The sequence below is a fragment of the Festucalex cinctus genome, chromosome 11 (genome assembly GCF_051991245.1).
Source record: "Festucalex cinctus isolate MCC-2025b chromosome 11, RoL_Fcin_1.0, whole genome shotgun sequence".
In the NCBI taxonomy this organism is placed as follows: domain Eukaryota; kingdom Metazoa; phylum Chordata; class Actinopteri; order Syngnathiformes; family Syngnathidae; genus Festucalex; species Festucalex cinctus.
Window position 1 is genome coordinate 7,189,889 of NC_135421.1, and position 18,119 is coordinate 7,208,007.

Consider the following 18,119-nt stretch of genomic DNA (forward strand, 5'->3'; position numbering starts at 1 on the left):
AATCTCTTCATGTCCAAAAAGAAAATGATTGACCGTGAAAACATTAATAGTACTTGTTTGAACATATTTACTTTTGTTACAAAAAGAAGAATCGCTATAAAGATTTATTCAGTAGTCAATAATTCATTCTACAGCATTTGCATCCCCCCTAATTTAGATCAGTAATTTGTCATTGCAAGACAATTTTAAACGCAAACATCCCAGATTTTTCAAAATCAACATTCACAATGTCAAAACAACTAGGGTTCCTCCTCACTTGTAGCAACAACTTTATTGAATTTGTGTCGGGCTTTTAAACATATTTACATATACTTTTTCTTGGTAGTTCAGTAAAAATACAAAGAGAGAACACAGTCACTCATTGGCTGGCTCGCTTCGGCCACATGGTGGATGAGATTGTGAAAGTTATGATGACCGACTGAGGAAAGTGACATATGAAAAACATGTATGCATATTATCTGGCCCAAAATGGTGCACTTCCCCCAAATCGACAAAGAGCGGATTTTTTTTTTTCCTCCATTTTAAATAACAATAATTTAACAAACAAAAACTCTCATTTACATTTGCACAAAAGGATTCCAATAAAGCATGGCTCTCAAACAGAAAATATCACAGAATTTTGTGTTTCTTTTCTCTTCATGTGAAACCTGAGGAAAGGTCATTTTGTCAAATTTTTTTTGGGATTAAAAAGAAAAACCACAAAACATCTGGGGATTTTCACTTAAAAGCGACAATGTGTAATCTCACATTCACACATTCAGCATCTCCCATTCGCATTTTCATTGTAATACAACTTCATTTCAGTCCTGCGTCAACCTTTCACTTCACAGTTGCAAACTTTTTAGGGAAAAAAAAAAGATTCACAATGTCTTAAATTAAGAGAGCATAATGGCACAACTGCATCACATTAGACGATAAGGCTTTAATTAAGCAATTAAACAAACTTAAAAAAAAAAAAAGTCACGTGGTTAAGTGCAATTCAAGACTGCATCATTGTTGTAACTCAATTAGGGCTGAAACTAGCAATTTTAATAACTGATGAAGTGGTAGATTATTTTGTCAATTCATTGATGAATCAGATAAAAATGAAGCATGTTTTAACTTACATCATTATATTCAATAGGACATTGTTTCAAATTGACTACAGAAAATGCACAAATAGTTACCGGTTTGGTCCATACCATGTAGGAAAATAAGCAAAAATGTTTATCATTGTTTTCCAAAGTAAAAACAAATGGTTGCAAGTTTTATTTTTAATTCAACACAAATTGAGGCAATAAAGAAATCAGAAAATATTTACTGTCGGGAGGCTGAAATTTGGAAGATTTTTAAATCATGTACACTAGACAAATCCAGTCCTATTTTTGTCCTGATCGATCTTCAAATTCTTTGAGAATGTTTTTGCCCAAACACCTTCCACGTCACTGAAGAAAGAATACAACAATTTCCTGAAAAATGAAATTGAAAAATTAGAGTACTGTGATAATTTTCAGTTAATTAATTACCAAAATAGATGATAAACTCCAAATCAAATACTTCATCTCATCAGGAAATTGTTTATTTTGCTACTATCCTTTGTGTGTCCAAGTGTAGTTTCAGCCATCACTGATTGTGCAAATTAGACGATTGTGAAATGTGACTCGCTTTAGCTGTCAGCGTTTACAGCAGATTTTTTTTGGTTCATTATTAATAAGGTTTTTTTTTTTTTTACCACAATCAATTTTCTTGGAGCAAAAGAAATTAATGCCGTGAGAGCAAGTCAGGACCTTTGGATATAAACTTGTGAACAAGCCAACTTAATCGATTGAACGTAACATTGAGGAAAAGATGGAAAATCAGACCACAGGACTGCAAATTAGATTAACTTCATTTCAGAACGCTGATGATGGCATAAAGTTGATGGATTAAAAAAAAAAAGGCAGGAGGTGACGGAAAAATATTTAACGATGAATGAAGGCAGCGGCCAAAGAGTCAGAAGATTGTGCGACTGATTCCGCTCATCCTGAACATCAGTTTTGCACAAGATGAAACAACAGATGAAAAAAGGATAAGATTTAAAAAAAAATAAGAGTGGGAGTGTCAAAAAAGCAGCATCCAATCATAGCGTAGCAGCAGTTTTTTTTTGTTTTTTTTTGTTTGGAGGCAGGGATATATTTAGTTGGAACAATGATGAAGCACGTCTGTTGTCCACTCTGAAGGATTCTCACCTGCCCAAAAAAAAAAGAAGATGGCTGCCAAGAAGATTGTGGCATGAAAACAATAGTTTCAATTTAAATGGTGCGTCCCCATGAAAGAGAGAAAGATAAAGAGTTTGGTCAAACAAACACCAAACATTTGAACAAAAACTAAATGGTCCGCTCTGGAGCAGCAGAGTTTTCAGGGAGTCTTCAGCTCCGATATGGTCCACGTCCGAAGAACCTGATCAAAGTCTGTCCAGTGTTTGTTGCTGAGGGGGGGTCTTTTGTTTGGGCCCTTCAATGCTGCGCCGGTTCGCTGCCCGGCAGGGTGATGTTGCCCAGGTGGAGAACAGGAAGCGGATGGGCCTCGGTGTTGAAGACCCAACTTTCCAATGGCATGAGGTCATCGCCGGAGAACAGCAGGTAAAGATACCTAGCAGACATGAGGTTGGGGAGGGGGCACATGAATTAAGAGTGATGCAATGCCAAATGCCAACAATAAAAGTTTGTAAACAATGCAGTTTGTTTTCATCATGTGTAGTTGTTGTTTTTTTTCCCTTTTCAGGAAATGGCTTCTGACAAATGACAATACAGCGCCACCTGTTGCTCTGGCATGCACTCAACAGTCGACGAGCTTACTTGAGCGTCTCGGCCAGAAAGAAGCTCTGCTGCACGTCGTCGTAGGTCGGGTTCGAAGAGTAGACGTCCTTCACACCCGAGAAGCCGCCACTCACCCTGCAGTACTTGTCAATGGCCTGTAGTAGTAGAGGAGACATTTGCTCCCTTACTGGTTCCAAAATATACATTTTGTAGTACAAACTCAAGTTAACTTATACAAAGTGCTACACATGGAACAAAAATAAGTCATGCAATAAAGATAAGTCAAACAAGAATAACAAAACAAACAAATATAAAGTGCAAGGGAGATTTGCCTGACTGCTGCCAATAAAGAACATGTATAGTACAGGGTTTTTCCTGTGTACAAAATTCAGAGGCGGCCACCTCCACCTAATTTGCTCACCATCTCCAGCCTGAGCCACTGATATGCTAAACATAGCGCTCCAGGTGTGTTGATTGAGCTCAGCAGGAACGCTTTTTAACTGCAGTTGCAGTGTTGCACCATTATGAGGTGCTATATCAACAGAAGTGCACTGGAAAGACCTGAAGCAACAACCGAAGAAGAAACCACATATATATATATATATATATATATATATTTTTTTTTTATTTTTTATTTTTTTTGTTAAACTTTAATGTACTGAAGAAGAAAGATCATGGAGCAAACGTTGCACACGCCCATTTCCAGGTTGCGAGGAATAGGTGGCGCGCTCCAGCTCCAACACATTATATACAATAAACATAATAGTGTTTTACAACAACGCTGAACTATATTTACAATTTAATATGTACCAGTGGATGAATTTTTAATGATTATAGTTAAAAAATGGCAAAAAATAATAATGGCAGCTTTGCATTCAATTTAATTTCTAATTTCTATTCCCTGTTCGTAAAATGGTTGCAGGAGGGCAGCCTATAATCGTATCTGTCACTGCTACGAGTACCAATACTAGGGTTGTGCAATTAATCGAAATTCAATTACAATTTCAATTATTACACTCCACAATTACAAAATCTGTATAATCATAAAAAAAAAGATTAATGCTAATTTTTGAGTTCTTTAAATTTTTACATTTGCACCTTTTTAAAATTTTAAAATAATTTAATTATTTTTTTTCCCTACAAAGGGAACTTGCATAATTATAGTGTTTCAAAGAATTTTATTTGTCTTAAATTATTAAAATTAATCATTTTTTACATTTAAAAATAGTTTTATTTTGTACCAAAAAAATAAATGATCATTCTACTGCACAGTGGACATGCTGCACTCCAACAGGTTTTTGCCAACATATATAAATAAATATATATTATAAATGTATATTATTATATATTGTTTGGTCCAAAATGAACTTACATAATTATAGTGTTTCTATTTTTTTTAAGTGTTAATATTTTTAAATGTTTAACAGGATACTTGACTCAATGAGTCATTTTCAGCAATAAAAAGTTAATATTTTGTCCCGAATTACTGTGATAAAATAATTATTTTTCATGTACAATTAATACCTTTAAAAAAAAAAAAAAAAAAAAAAAAAAAAAAAGATTTTTCTACTTGCTGAAAATGGCTCAATGAGTCAAGTATCCCTTTAAACATTTTCTTGTTTTGTACCAAAAATAATAATAATAATCGGTTGAATAATCATTATTTCAATTATTGCCAAAATCATCATATTATTTTTTTCCATAATCGAGCAGCCCTAACCGATACCTTAAAATAAGACTGGTATTGGCCCCCGATACTGATACCTGGTATCGGTAGTCGCACATCATAGGGAGATACCACCTTGGCCTCAATTTGAGCCAGGAAAACCCCTGAATGTATATACGTATATTGTTTTACAATAATGTGTAGAGGGATCCAACAACTTATGTGACTATGGGGCCAGGATGGCCCATTTTTTCCAATCCAAAATTGCATGTATTTTTACGAGGAAAATGAAACTAGCTTGCTTTTATGGAGGTTATTCATCTGTAGGGCTGGGTCTAAAATATCGATATATCGATATCGAATCGATATTCCTTTTCATAGCCCCAATATCGATTCATAAAACCATGAATCGATACTTTCAATGCAGCCCCCCCACCCCCCGTAAATTAATGTGCCAAATAGTGCTCGACCGATTAATCAGCCGCCGATTATAATTGGCCGATTATTGGCCTTCAAACATCGGCCAAAACAATCGGCCGATTATTTTCCCCTTAAAACGTTATCAAAGAAAGCCAAAGTTTCCGACACTGTGAAAGTATCCTGAATGCATCATTTTGCTTGCGTAGCATTAGCAACTAGCAAGTGTGTAACGTATGTTATTCTGTTGTCCCGAAGTGTCCTTTAAGCTGTTTAATAATACCGCAGTTGGAGTTAACTGTAATACTAAATACACAGCGTTAAGAATTACATCCACTGTATATTTTAATACAAAACATGCTTTGTTTTTAAAACATCGCAAGTCTAGCGCGAACAGGAAGTTAGCAAATGCTAACGGGAAGTTAGCATCGATTTCAGGAGTGTTTTTCCTTCAAATAACTAATCGAATCGGATGTTTATTTAATTCACAGGCTTCATATTCTTTTCTATTCCTTTTGTCACGTTTACATAACAGGCACAACTATCACCATCCTGCCACATGAGTTTGAGGGTTACCTGTGCTGCTTCCCAGCCCCACTGGCGGTACTTGGGGTCGTGGGTGAACCGCCACATGTACCAGTAGGTTTCAATGACCTCGGGCCGCAGGATGTAGTACTTCTCGTTCTGCCGCACAGCCACCGCCTCCAGGCCACTGTCGAACTTGAAGGCCTCGGGGCCAAGCTTCACCACTGCAGGGGAACAGATGATCATTGTCTCATTTGAACAATGTTTCTCACTTTTAGAAATGGAGCGAGAAAATTTTGGAAGTGAAAAATTCTTGCTTTAAAAGTCAGTCCAAAACAGCTGTTTAAACTTCATCTTTGGACTATATGGTCGTTTGTTTCAGGGTACTTTTAGCAGAACTTGCTGAAGTGAGTTCAGGGGCAAGTACTTTTGAGAGCTACTGGAAACGAAGTGACTATAGAAGTACTAGTAGTACAAGTACTACTGTACAGTTATTTTTTTTTAAACTTAATGGTTATTTATCCAGGTAAGGCAATTAACTCATTCACTGACAGCCATTTTCACATTTTCACTCTCGGCTGTTTCCTGGATTTTGACTGATTTTGTAATGCCCACAGAATATTGTGTCCTATTGCTCTAAAAACATGGAACCTACCAAAGGAAAGATTAAAGTCTCTTCTTTCATCAGGAAAATTTCTGTTCCCGTTTTGCAGCAATTAGCATTAGAATATAGCTAAGTTTCATCATTATTCACAAATAATTAGAATTGACCTTTCGCAAACTCCGCCCCCCAAACGAGCATTGAGCACACAGTCAGTCACGCTTTACTCAGCTCCCGATGACGTCCATAGTCTGATTGATTTTATTTGATGGCTTACGAGACTGCTAACCACCATAAAACTTTACGGAAGAAGAGTGACAACCATTAACAAGCTCCGGACCTCCAAAATGATGAAGCGGTGTGCCTACGGAGTATGTAAATCGGACTGTGCTAAGGTAAGACTATGCTAACTCTATCGGGCTAACTAGCTAGCTGTAGTGTAGTTTGCTTTCGAAGCAATAACAAAACGATATCAAAGTTATTGTAGTTACTATTAATGAATAATATATATTACTAGAATGTCATTGACATCTAAGTTAAGCTTGTTCAGTCAGTGGTTAATGTTAGTTTAATGTCTTCTGTTAGCTTTTGCATTTGTCTAAATGTTGCGAGCTAACGTTAACACAAAGCTTCGTCAATTTTGGAAAACTTAGTGTCCTAATAAGTGGCCCGAGCTTATCTTGTTTTCATTTTTCATGCAGCATTTTGTGAACGGACACCCGTCTCCGGAGTATCCCAACCTTGTGCTTGCTGTACAAGTGTTGAACCAGACAAGGAAACAGCTCGAAGGCTGTTAACCTTAATTAAATCCATGGCTAGGGTGACATAAATATTTTTTTTATGATGGACAAAGAATAACAATGACTGATCTGATGCTTTCAAAGACAAACCCCCCCCCCCCACTAATGTTTAGCTAGCTATAAACACCGAGGTTTAGCTAACTTGCTGACCTAACAGTAATCCTCATATTTTAACAATACTAGACTAATATAAGTAAGAAAACTTACCCGGCAGTACAAGAGCACGACTGGTCCATAATGCTGTGCTGGTTGCATCTGAAGTATAGGTCATGGGGTTCTCAGATTTAGCGTGCGTCCTGTATGTTTCCCCTTCGCTGGCTAATTTAATATTATGACTATAACCCTCCACTGCATATTGTAAACCTTTTTGCCTCGATCTGGAGGATATTGCACTGATATTGCTCCAAAAGAAATCACTAATACACGCCGGTGTAAGTCTTCCCGTCACGGCTTGTGCTGGCGGAGTCACCAAGCTTGACGGACTAGCAACAGTAACTAAGGGGGGCGGAGCTTATGCGAAAGGTCAGTTGTGAGTATTTGAGCGTTTTTTCAAGATGGCCCTGGTTGATCTTTACTCTGCTCCCACCTGCCGGCCGCTTGTGTAATAACCACTTTTTTTTTTTTTTTTTTTAACCGTTCTGTGCAGTTGAGAGACTGCATCAAAGCCTTCTGTATGCTCTAGCATAAAACGTAATAATACATCTTTGGGACACTTAAAATATTTAAAATAGAACGTATTTATACGTTTTTGGGAGCAAATGAGTTAAGAACCGATTTTCATTTGCAATGCCCAACATTGCTAAAGTATCAAGTATGTGTAATTGGTGTTAAATTATTAAATGTATCGAAATTTTAAAAAGATTTAAGTCCAGATTTTTAGTCCAGTATGACAGTAAATAATGTCAAACTGTCATGTAAAACTTTATCAGCTCATAAGTTTGATTATTTCATTTAAACATATTATTTCTTATGGGAAAGACAGCGGTTTCAAAACTGTTTGACTTTAGAGGGTCCAAAAATGTATTCTTTTACATTATCACATAAAAAAAAGAAAAAGAAAAAGAGATGCAAATATGACTTAAGCAATCACAATGTGTCATAGAAAAAAAAAAAACAACAACTCGGGTGCTACTTGCACAAATTACAGCTCACCCAAAATCCCATTCCTTGATCTTGTTGACTTTCTGTCCATTACTGGCCCCTTCTTTCCATTGGTGGTAATTCACACAAACTCAAAAGGCAGTTGAAGAAATTGAAGTAGTCATGCATGACCACCAGTTGCTACTTTTTTTTTTAAATATATATATAGAATGCTAAACAAGGTAGCATTAATGCTTCAAAAGTAAGAAAGGATAATATTAAATGGAAGCAGAAGAGTAGTCATGGCAACAAACGTGACGTAGTTTAGCATGGAGCGTTCCCTTATGCCACATGAAGGATTTACAGCACCAAAAGGCGCGATAAATGACCAGGATTCTATCTTTGGCCACAATCCGACAGGGGATTCGAGTTATTGTAAGACATTTTAAACTAAAAAGAAAAACCTTTCCTTAGTTAGAAACAGAACCCGTTCGCTGCCTTCATCACGGGTGCATTCGTAAATTCACGCTGACACACTAACACCGCTCAAAGTATGTGTGTGAAACTGTGCATACTTGCATACTAAGCATGCTCCATTGCCATCTTAATGTATCTCATGTTATAAACCAATCAGCAGCATATTTTTTGGGGCACTGAATAACCGACCGACCATTTGAACAACGCTCTAAATGATCGGAGTGAAACAATATGAGCTGGTAGCATATTTACGAACGCGGGCACGATAATGGCCTCAGTATGCTTCTGCGAGAGGCTCGCGTGGAGGCGTCACGTCGGAGCTCCGCTCGTGCGTTTGCCTTCCGACTTGTGCGCAATACACATCTGTATCTGCTGGAGTTTCACACCAAGTCCCGCTGTCGCTATGGCTGGGACGCCACAGAGTGGCGATTCCTCTGCATTTTATGACGGATTCAGGAAGTTCAATTTAATTCAGAAACACGAAACAAAGCCAGGGGGAGAGTAAGTTCATCACCGTGGCAATTAATTATTGCCAATTTGCACCGGTGTCGGCCGTAAACTCGCCAAAACACAACAGCCATGCGCTTAGCGAACACAGTTTTATTTTTTTTTTTAAGTTGTTGTTTTCCGCCTCTCGTCCCAGGCACATATCCACATGCACAGCCGTGGTCTCCGAGCAGGAAGTCGATTTGCGGCACCAGTTGCCTTCACGGAAACTATCTGGGCGGGGGGCGGGGAGAGAGAGAGAAAAAAAAAAGAAAAAACGCCATCGAACGGGCCAATCAGAAGCGAGCTACGCCCCGCCATCTATGGCGTTCAAGGATTGCCGACGTGTGCACCGCAGCCGGCCACGAGCGACGCGACACTTAAAATTCATGAACGCCGTAGATCATCAACGCGAGAGCAAACGTGGAGGCATAAATTAGGCTTGAGTGAACAGGGATTTGCAAGTCTGAGCTCTACTGTCCTTGTTTTGGTTAACTCATTTGCCCCCAAAAACGTATAAATACGTTCTATTTGAAATGTTTTATGTGTCCCAAAGACATATTGTTTTTTTTTTTTTTTATGCTTGAGCATACAGAAGGCTTTGATGCAGCCTTTCAACTGCAAAGAACGGTTGAAGAAATTGTATATATTACAAAACAGCCAGTAGGGGGCAGCAGAGTATAAGAGATCGACCAGGCCCATGTTGGAAAAAAGGCTCAATTACTCACAATTCTAAAAAGGTTTGTGAATATAGATGAAACTTAGCTATATTCTAATGCTAATTGCTGCAAAACAGAAACAGATAGAAACATACTTTTTTTTCCTGATGAAAGAAGAGACACTAATCTTTCTTTTGGTAGGGTCCATGTTTTTATAGCAATAGAACACAATATTCTGTGGGCCTTGCAAAATCAGTCAAAATCCAGTAAAACAGCCGGGAGTGAAGGAGATGGCTTCTTTGAAAATGGCTGGGAGTGAATGAGTTAATGTAAAATAAAGTTCCCTAAAAAATGTGACATACTCCGGAGTGACTTGTATCTTTAAAAAATAAGGTAATTTTAGTTGCCCATATAACAGCCAATTTTAAAACAAAACTACTGTGGTTATGAAAGTTGTTAATTTTATGTTGCATTGTGGAGTTTGTCATTTTGTACTCACGTCTGCCAAATTTGGCCTAAAGCTTAACAGCAGCCTCTGTATCAAGTTTGTGCATGGTGCACATGCGAGGACATTCACTCAAGTAAACTCTTCATTTCCCCCCCCCCCCCCAGTTTTATTGGAGTCTGAGCTAAAGTTTGTGTTGTGCTTTTTCAGTTTCCATCCCAATTGTGTCGTACATTAAACTACATGTCCATGGCGATGAGCATGACATCAATCCTCTACCACTCCATGCCTCCCCTCCCCCAAGAAACTGTGGAGTGTTAGGGAAGATACAATCTAACAGGTGCAGTCGCAGTTAAAAAGTCAGGGCCTCTTTATACTCATCTGGGCCTTGGTGGAGCATGCATGATGTAGAAAAAGCTCCACATTTAACATTTTAAACTCCAAGGTCAAGGTAAACTTTATTATCTCTGAGGGGCAATTCCTTTTACAGCCAGCAGTCAACATGAGACAAACAACAATGCACACACATGCTGACACATGCACAAGACATATTATAAAAAAAAAAGAAAAAGTAATAGAGCAACAGTTCATATTCGTCAGACCGAGGGTGACTGCTGTCTGCTATAATAGATCAGGCCTTTTTGACTAATCTTGCTTGATACTCTTGACAGTGACTTTAAACTGGACCGGCATATTGCCACTGTTGTCAAATCCAGCTTTTTTCATCTTAGACAGCTGGCTAAGGTAAAAAAAAAAAAATCTCCTATATCAGCACCACTTAGAAATGGTAATCCATGCCTTTGTTACATCTCGGCTGGATTACTGTAATGCAATTTATTTTGGGATCAGCCAGTCCGCCCTGCAGCGTCTCCAACTTGTCCAAAATGTTGCTGCTCCTCTCCTTACTGGTGCCCGGAAGAGGGAACACATAACCCCTATCCTGGCCTCTCTTCACTGGCTGCCCATGAAATTTAGAATCCATTTTAAGATTCTTCTATTTGTTTTTAAATCTCTCAATGGTCTTGCCTCACCTTATCTCGCCGAGCTCTTGCACCCCTACTAGGGGTGTGAATTGCCTAGTACCTGACGATTCGATTCGTATCACGATTCACATGTCACGATTCGATTCGATTCGATACCGATTAATCCCGATATGAATTATAAGTCGATTGTTGCGATTTTTTTTCATTCAAATTTAGAAAATACTAATCAGTAAGCTTGTAGAGTGTAAGATTTATATGAAAATGTATTATTTATTTATCTGAAATTTCAGTCTTATAGAGGTTGTAATCTGTTTCATGTTTGAACAGCATTAAAATAAAATATTAAGGCTTAATGTTCCGTTCATATAACATTCTTATTGATATTTACGTTTATGTACAGCACTTTGTATACAGCAATGCCTGTTCTTAAAGTGCTTTATAAATAAAGTTGAGTTGAGATAAAGAGAGAGATCTTACTGCATATCTTTACAAGTTTTGCAAACACATTTTGTTTTTTCAAGAAATCCAAACCAACAGATAAAAGCAAATGTTAAGACAGACTTAATAAACAAGAATAAAACATTTCCATAAAAAGAGAGTCAATGTTAAATTTCCCGAGCTTCCGATAAAAATATAATAAGGCTGGTGGGCCTTAGCACGGGGTCAATGTGGGCATCAAACTTTAGCTTGTCACCAAGAATAATCCCCAGATATTCCTAATTTTCAACAATCTCCACAGGCTGACCATAAATAAGTGAGTATCAATTATTTTGTCTGCAGAACATTGATTTTTAAGAAGGAATGGTAACACCATTCACTCCACAATGCACCTTAAAAAAAAATAAATAAATAAAAAAAAAATCTAAAAAAAAAAAAATCATTAAACTAACACCAAGTATAGACAGACTTCATTTATATACCCTTCAATACCATTCAAACTATTCTTCCCAGTCTCGAGCTCTCTTTCTCTTTTAACCAAATTTGTTGCTACTGAATCCTCTTGTTTCGGAGAGGACTTCTTCAGGATCAAGTTGGAAGTATTTATGCATTTATTTATTTTACTAATTTTGGATTTAGAATTGTTTGCCCCATCACTTATAGAAAAAGCAACTGACAATTACATTAAAAAGCGATAAGTGCACTCCATTTATTAGAAATTAGTTACTATCATTATTATTATTATTATTGTCAGTAGCAATGTATTTTTTTTCTCATAGCAAATAAGCTTTGAAACCTTTTTTTTGGTTCTTTTGTAGACTCGTGCGAGTGAGGTGAGGCTACCTCAGCTCAATTTTTGCAGATTGGAAGTCGAGTCAAACGTTTCCAACATGTCGACAAATGACTGTTTTTGTGACAAACAGACCTTTTCAGAATGTTTGTTTACAATAAGTGGTAGGTTTCTTGTGGGTGGCAAAATGTGAGTGATGACCAATGACCTGAACTGAAAACATGACAAAAAGGTATTGGTTTTGGGGTTTCCCCGCCATTTATTCCCCACAACGTTAAGGTTTTTTCCTTCTAAATTCTATTTTTTTTAAAAAAGAAAAGAATGAAAAACTAAATTAATCAAGAGGCAGCTGGAGGTGAGGATGACAAATTGTGTAGATGTCATAAATAGTGAGACTACCCATTGGAGTAGTAACCAAACCTTAATCATGAGGTTTGAGGAAGGCATTTTCTCATATGTATTATGTAAGAATAAAATTTGGGACGTCCCAATTACATTTTTGTACACCCGAGTCCCGATGCGATACCTCGAGAAAATAAATTGATTTTAATTTTCTTTATTAAAGCACAGTGACATTAAACTGTACACTTTAGTGTTGGTTACGATGCACTCTGAGAGCTAATTATTTTTTTCGGTTATACTTGGTGTAAAATGTTTTTAATAACCACTGCTGAAGTGGCATCGCTTACCTGTCCTATCGTACGACTCGTGGCATGTGTGCGCAATCTCTGCGCCCAGTTGCAGCCAGTGGCCCGCCTTGTCGTCGGGCGAGCCGTCTGCGCCCAGAGCGAACATGCCGCCGGCAAAGCACGCCAGGTGGCCCATCTTCCTCTCCAGGTGGCCGTTCTTCCACTCACCAATAAACGTAAGGCCACCGTTGGACTTGCGGATCAGGTGCCGCTCGATTGCCTGCAGGGGGCATACATTTTGAATTTATAGTTTTGTATATCATGCTGAGAAATGTTCCTCATATTTTTTACTTTTTTTCAGACTCAGAAAATGCTGATGAGAGAAAGATGGTGTGAATCCCATGTGCCATGTTTGGAAGAAAGCACAAATCAGAGGAATGGGTGAACTTCTCAAAGATACAGCAGGTGTGCCAAACCTGTCGCGTCATATTCAAAAAGACTTGAGGCTGTAATAACTTCCAAAGGTGCGTCAGCAAAGTAAACAAAGGCTGTCAAGAATACTTATTACTGTGTGTACACGTGATGCCTTAGTTGTTTATTTTGGGATGAGGCTGTAATGTAACAAAATGTGGAAAAAAAAGTGAAAGCCTGTGAATACTTCTGGATGCACTGTAGCTACTTTTAACAACCTCCATAGCGATACTAACAGTAACAGATTAAAGGTGAGAGCAACTTTACGGACATACAAACATGAGAGCATGTGAATCGTACCTCAATGGCGTCGTCGTATGTCTTGCGTGCTTCCGTGTCCGTTTTGTCCGACATGAGCCATGCCTTCAGCAGGTATTCGTAAAAGCTGTCCCCCAGCCCGCCAACAGAGGTGTGATCTGTGGACATCAAGGAATACTTTAAACCAGGGGTGGCAAACTGCGGTCCTCGAGGGCCGGAGTCCTGCAGGTTTTATAGATTTCCCTACTCGTAGTGCAGCTGATTCCAATTAACAGGCTCGTTATCAGGCTTCTGCAGAGCTTGCTGATGAGCTGATCATGAATCAGCTGTGTTGAAGAAGGGAAATATCCGAAACCTGCAGGACTGCGGCCCTCGAGGACCGGATCTCGCCACCCCTGCAGTTTAAACCATTTGATTTAGAGATGCCCTTCCATACTAGCCTTTCAGTTATCGTGCTTTGAATTAAATCAACCAATTGTGAAAACAGCTAAAACCTAAAACATTTCCATGCCAGTTAAAAATGCAACAAACTTACATGTTGCTCTTGTTGTAAATGCACATGTCACGAGTGATTTATTATTTTAATATTACGCTATTAACAGTGATTTACTCACTCATGTGACCATTAATAATGTTAAAATGTCTTACTTTTCCTGTACAGTTTATAAAAATTTTAAAAATATACAATTATTGTTCTTATTCTTCTATGTAAAGCCTGGTTTGTACGGGTATTAATGGTGTACATTACAACATTAACTTCTTTTTTTTTTTTAAGCACATTAACACTTCAACTTGTACCAAACGTGACAAAAAGGAAATAAGTCCCCTCCAGTGAAGCGGTGAAGTGATGCATGTCTTATGTGATTTGACCACTAGATGACACTCCATCATAACAAGTGACTTGATGAGGTTTGGGGTGACTGCACTATCAGTCAAACAAATGGAAAAGCCAATATTGTGTGGTTATGTTGTTTACTTTGAAAGAGTTGTATAATAACTCCTCTTATTATTATTATTATGAACTTAAGACCTCATCAGCAGACTTGACTTCGCTACTTTTATATCTTATTGATATGCACTACAGCCAATACACTTAAGTGCTGTTCACACTATCTTTAACCTTGTCGACGAATACTGCTAAATAGTTAGATTAGAGATAAGTAACAAACAGATAGGTAGAAGATCCCTCACAACAACAGTATGGCGAACGCAGAGGACAACAACATCTGAAAATACTCCGGAAGACAAATCAACAATACACTACAAGTCTCAGTTGATGTATAGTATAAAACACGCACCTAAAATAAGCAGAATTAAACACCCAAATGTTAAATCAAACTACATAATTTCATCAAACAAAAGTAGGCTATTTTAACCCATTAAGGCTGGGAGCGCGCAGACTCATTTCTGCCGGGAGCACTTCAGCGCTCTTCTTTCTTTAAAGCTGGGAGAGCGGCTAAGTCATTTGGTTTAGTTTTGACCAATTCTTGGTCTCTTTGCCGATGAAATGCATTAGAATATACATGAGTGGGTGATGTGGGCCTTGTAGCATGTCCTGGAATTTTATTTGAGCATTTATGGCTTACGCAGATTCGCGGGAGTGATGAAATAAATGACGTGATTGGCGCGGGAGGAATTTGAGTAACTGTAACTAGTCGACAGTGGCACGTTGTTAAGAAATATGTTTGTAGACAATAAGGATATTGAAAATGTCAGTAACGTTGTAACGGAATGATGGGCGAATAATCACTACTGGATTCTAGGGATTTAACGATAAGGGCAATATCGTGATATTGTGATATTAACACTGCCACAATATCGTCGTCGTCATGTTCACAATATTTAAAAGGAACACACTGTTAAACAAAAGTCAGGTTGATTTCCATTTGTGCAGTTCTAGCACCCTCTGGTGGCTAGTTTATTTGTGCAAATTAATTTTCATTAGGGATGTTTTGGCCTTTTATGTTTAAAATCTATGCCAATTGTCAGATGAAGGGGAACCTAATTTGCTTGTTAAGCGATCAATGTGTGCTTGCATTAGCAAGTAAGTGCCTCAATATTGTTATTGGAGATCATAGGTGGTTTATATGCATTGCTGTTATGTACAAAAGCCCAATATTGTGCTTTTTTTTTTAGTATATATTGAAGATTTATAAGGTTTATAAGGTTTACTATATATTGAAGGTTTATAATAATAAACATATGTTTGTGTGAACACCACAGGTTCTTTGAAATGTTTTTGGAATTATATTTCTATCTGCTTCAGGAGCTGAGATAAATTATTTTTAATCTTGTTGAATTTCCAGGAAAACTTCAGGTTTTCGGGGTGACTCAAAAGTCCCCCATAGGTTTTAGACATGTTTTGCCAGGCGCTTTAGGCCTTAATGGGTTAATTTAATGTGAACAAATGAAATGTCTGCACACGCAGTCACACCAGGACCAATAAGGCATTGTGTGTGTTCAAAAGAGCATTTGCATGTTTTGTGCATTTTCATGTACAAGCTTTAATTGACTTTTCCAAGGTTGCTTTGAAGGGATCTTACATTTTCTGTCTAATATAAAGAATTGTAATGGTGGTGAAATAATTATTTTTTTAATTTCTACAAAAGCTTGAACTGCCAAAAAGTGATCACTAAGGTGGGAATACTCTTTTTTTTTTTTTTCTTTTTTTTTCCCCTCTCTCTTAACATTTGTTCTCATCACAGACAGACAATGCTTCTCTTTGCTGTCTTAACATCTTTGACACCATCCACCCCCACCCAAAGCAGAACGTGTCAATATTACAATACATCAAGTGTACTCACGTTGGCCCCAGCGACCAGTACGAGGGTTCAGGTAATTTGGGTAGAGCCCGTTTGGTCGATCCATTTTGGCTAGTAGCTTTCGGATGTGCATTACCTGCAATAGCAATACATAACATCACAAATTTTACTTGCATTTTTCTCTTGACTGAAAATGAATTTGGACATTTTGGATTACTTTTAAGATGTGTAAATTTTTATGTAGGAAGAACTTTCTCATCAATATTTTTTAAAAAGATGTTTAAGCTACTAAGAACAAATAAATGAATTAGCAACAAAAGTAGATGTCATAAAAACGAGTTTCTAACATGAACAAAGTCAAGATAGAGTAAGATATGAGTCTGCTAGTTAAGTGACTTCATCATCACATGATAACATCACTGTAAATGTGCAAAATTAGAGGGTTTTTGTGCTCTTTCAATAATGCTCTAAGATGCCACAAGATTGCACCAAAGCCATGACTTATAGGAAAGTAGCATGTGACATCTTTATATGGCAGAGCAGATTTCAGTTCAGCCTGGGTTGTTATTGAAAGGTACACAGTCTTGTTCCCTACAGATATGTTGCAATAATAAAGTTGTGCATATTTAATTAAGCGTTACCTTCTGGTAGTAGACAGGGTTTCCTGTCAGGTACGTGAGGTGAACAAACTCCATGTGCAGCGTTCCAAACTCCGCCAGAATGCTGCTGCCGGCCGACGCCCAACCCCAATTACGACCAACGCCACTGTGGGAAGAAATGCGGCCATTTTTAACATGTTGTCAAGACGACACCTGTCAAATGAAGCGGCGCCCTGCTTTGGAGTGGGAATGTGAGCGACACCTTTGCGGTGACTTGACGTTATCGCTCACCTCTTCAGATTGACCATGGCCCACGGGATCCCAGTGGGGGTGTTGAAGGCAGGCAGCAGCTTCTCTGCAAGCTGCACCGCCTTTAACTTGAACATCTAAAGGAGATGAGAAGTGGATCAAAACATGATGAAGATGAATTTTAACCAAAGTTTTGCACGTCTCCTCCAAGGTCAGAATTGAGGGGGTTTTTTTCAAGGTGAAATTCATATGATTTTCAAACATCTTACAGTTGTGGTAAATTACATACTCTAGATTTGTGAATATAAACATCTGCAAAATGATTTTTGCAAAATTTAAAAATGGAAACAATGGACCCTGTCTCATGATAGATAGAACATTAACCCTTTTGTAACTGTATAGACATGTTTAACTAATATTTCTGAGGTATAATGTTGTACTTCATCTATCTTCAACTGTGACATATATGAATGCACCAGTACACCACATCTGTGGTATAAAGATGCAATGGCAAGTAAGAGCAGGACACAATGTTGTTTTTTTTTTTTGTTTTTTTTATGGGGAGAGTTTCACCATCAACATCAAAAGTGGGTTCCAGGCCCCACAAACATAACAGTTCAACACAAGAGCGATTGCCCTGATCATGAAGCTCTGGGGAATTCAGCTACCTCACACTTGCCAAAGAAGTACCATCAGAATTCAAACAGATTGATGTCAACAGAGCACTGCTAAATATCCCTAGTTAGAACTTCAGAGACATATCAGCTGATCTAATGTAGTGGTATCAGTTAACCTACAGATGCGTGGCTGTGAGACAAACAACACTAGACGCATAGAAACAAAAAGAAATGATTAGTTAATAAAATGACAACACTCGTCATTAAATACGCTTCATGAGCCGGCGTATTCTGACAACAAGTACAACAGAAATGTGTTAGGTGTCATGGCGCTTTTTATTCAACGATGAGTCAGGTTTGTGTCGCTAATCTTGTTCCTCGTCGCTCATA

The 18,119-nt window shown here is 37.9% G+C and overlaps 1 protein-coding gene across 1 annotated transcript in view; it reads right to left on the minus strand.

Annotated features, from left to right (window-relative positions):
• Nucleotides 1-252: 252 nt before the first annotated feature.
• Nucleotides 253-18,119, minus strand: part of man1a2 (mannosidase, alpha, class 1A, member 2) — a 95,673-nt gene continuing 77,806 nt past the window's right edge. The window contains exons 7-14 of the mRNA XM_077537219.1: nucleotides 17,155-17,249; nucleotides 16,906-17,029; nucleotides 16,307-16,400; nucleotides 13,545-13,660; nucleotides 12,834-13,053; nucleotides 5,437-5,609; nucleotides 2,817-2,932; nucleotides 253-2,610 (exon numbers count right to left, since the gene is read on the minus strand). Of these exons, the coding sequence (XP_077393345.1) occupies nucleotides 2,475-2,610; nucleotides 2,817-2,932; nucleotides 5,437-5,609; nucleotides 12,834-13,053; nucleotides 13,545-13,660; nucleotides 16,307-16,400; nucleotides 16,906-17,029; nucleotides 17,155-17,249 (1,074 nt within the window). The 3' untranslated portion in view covers nucleotides 253-2,474. The remainder of the gene's footprint in view (nucleotides 2,611-2,816; nucleotides 2,933-5,436; nucleotides 5,610-12,833; nucleotides 13,054-13,544; nucleotides 13,661-16,306; nucleotides 16,401-16,905; nucleotides 17,030-17,154; nucleotides 17,250-18,119) is intronic.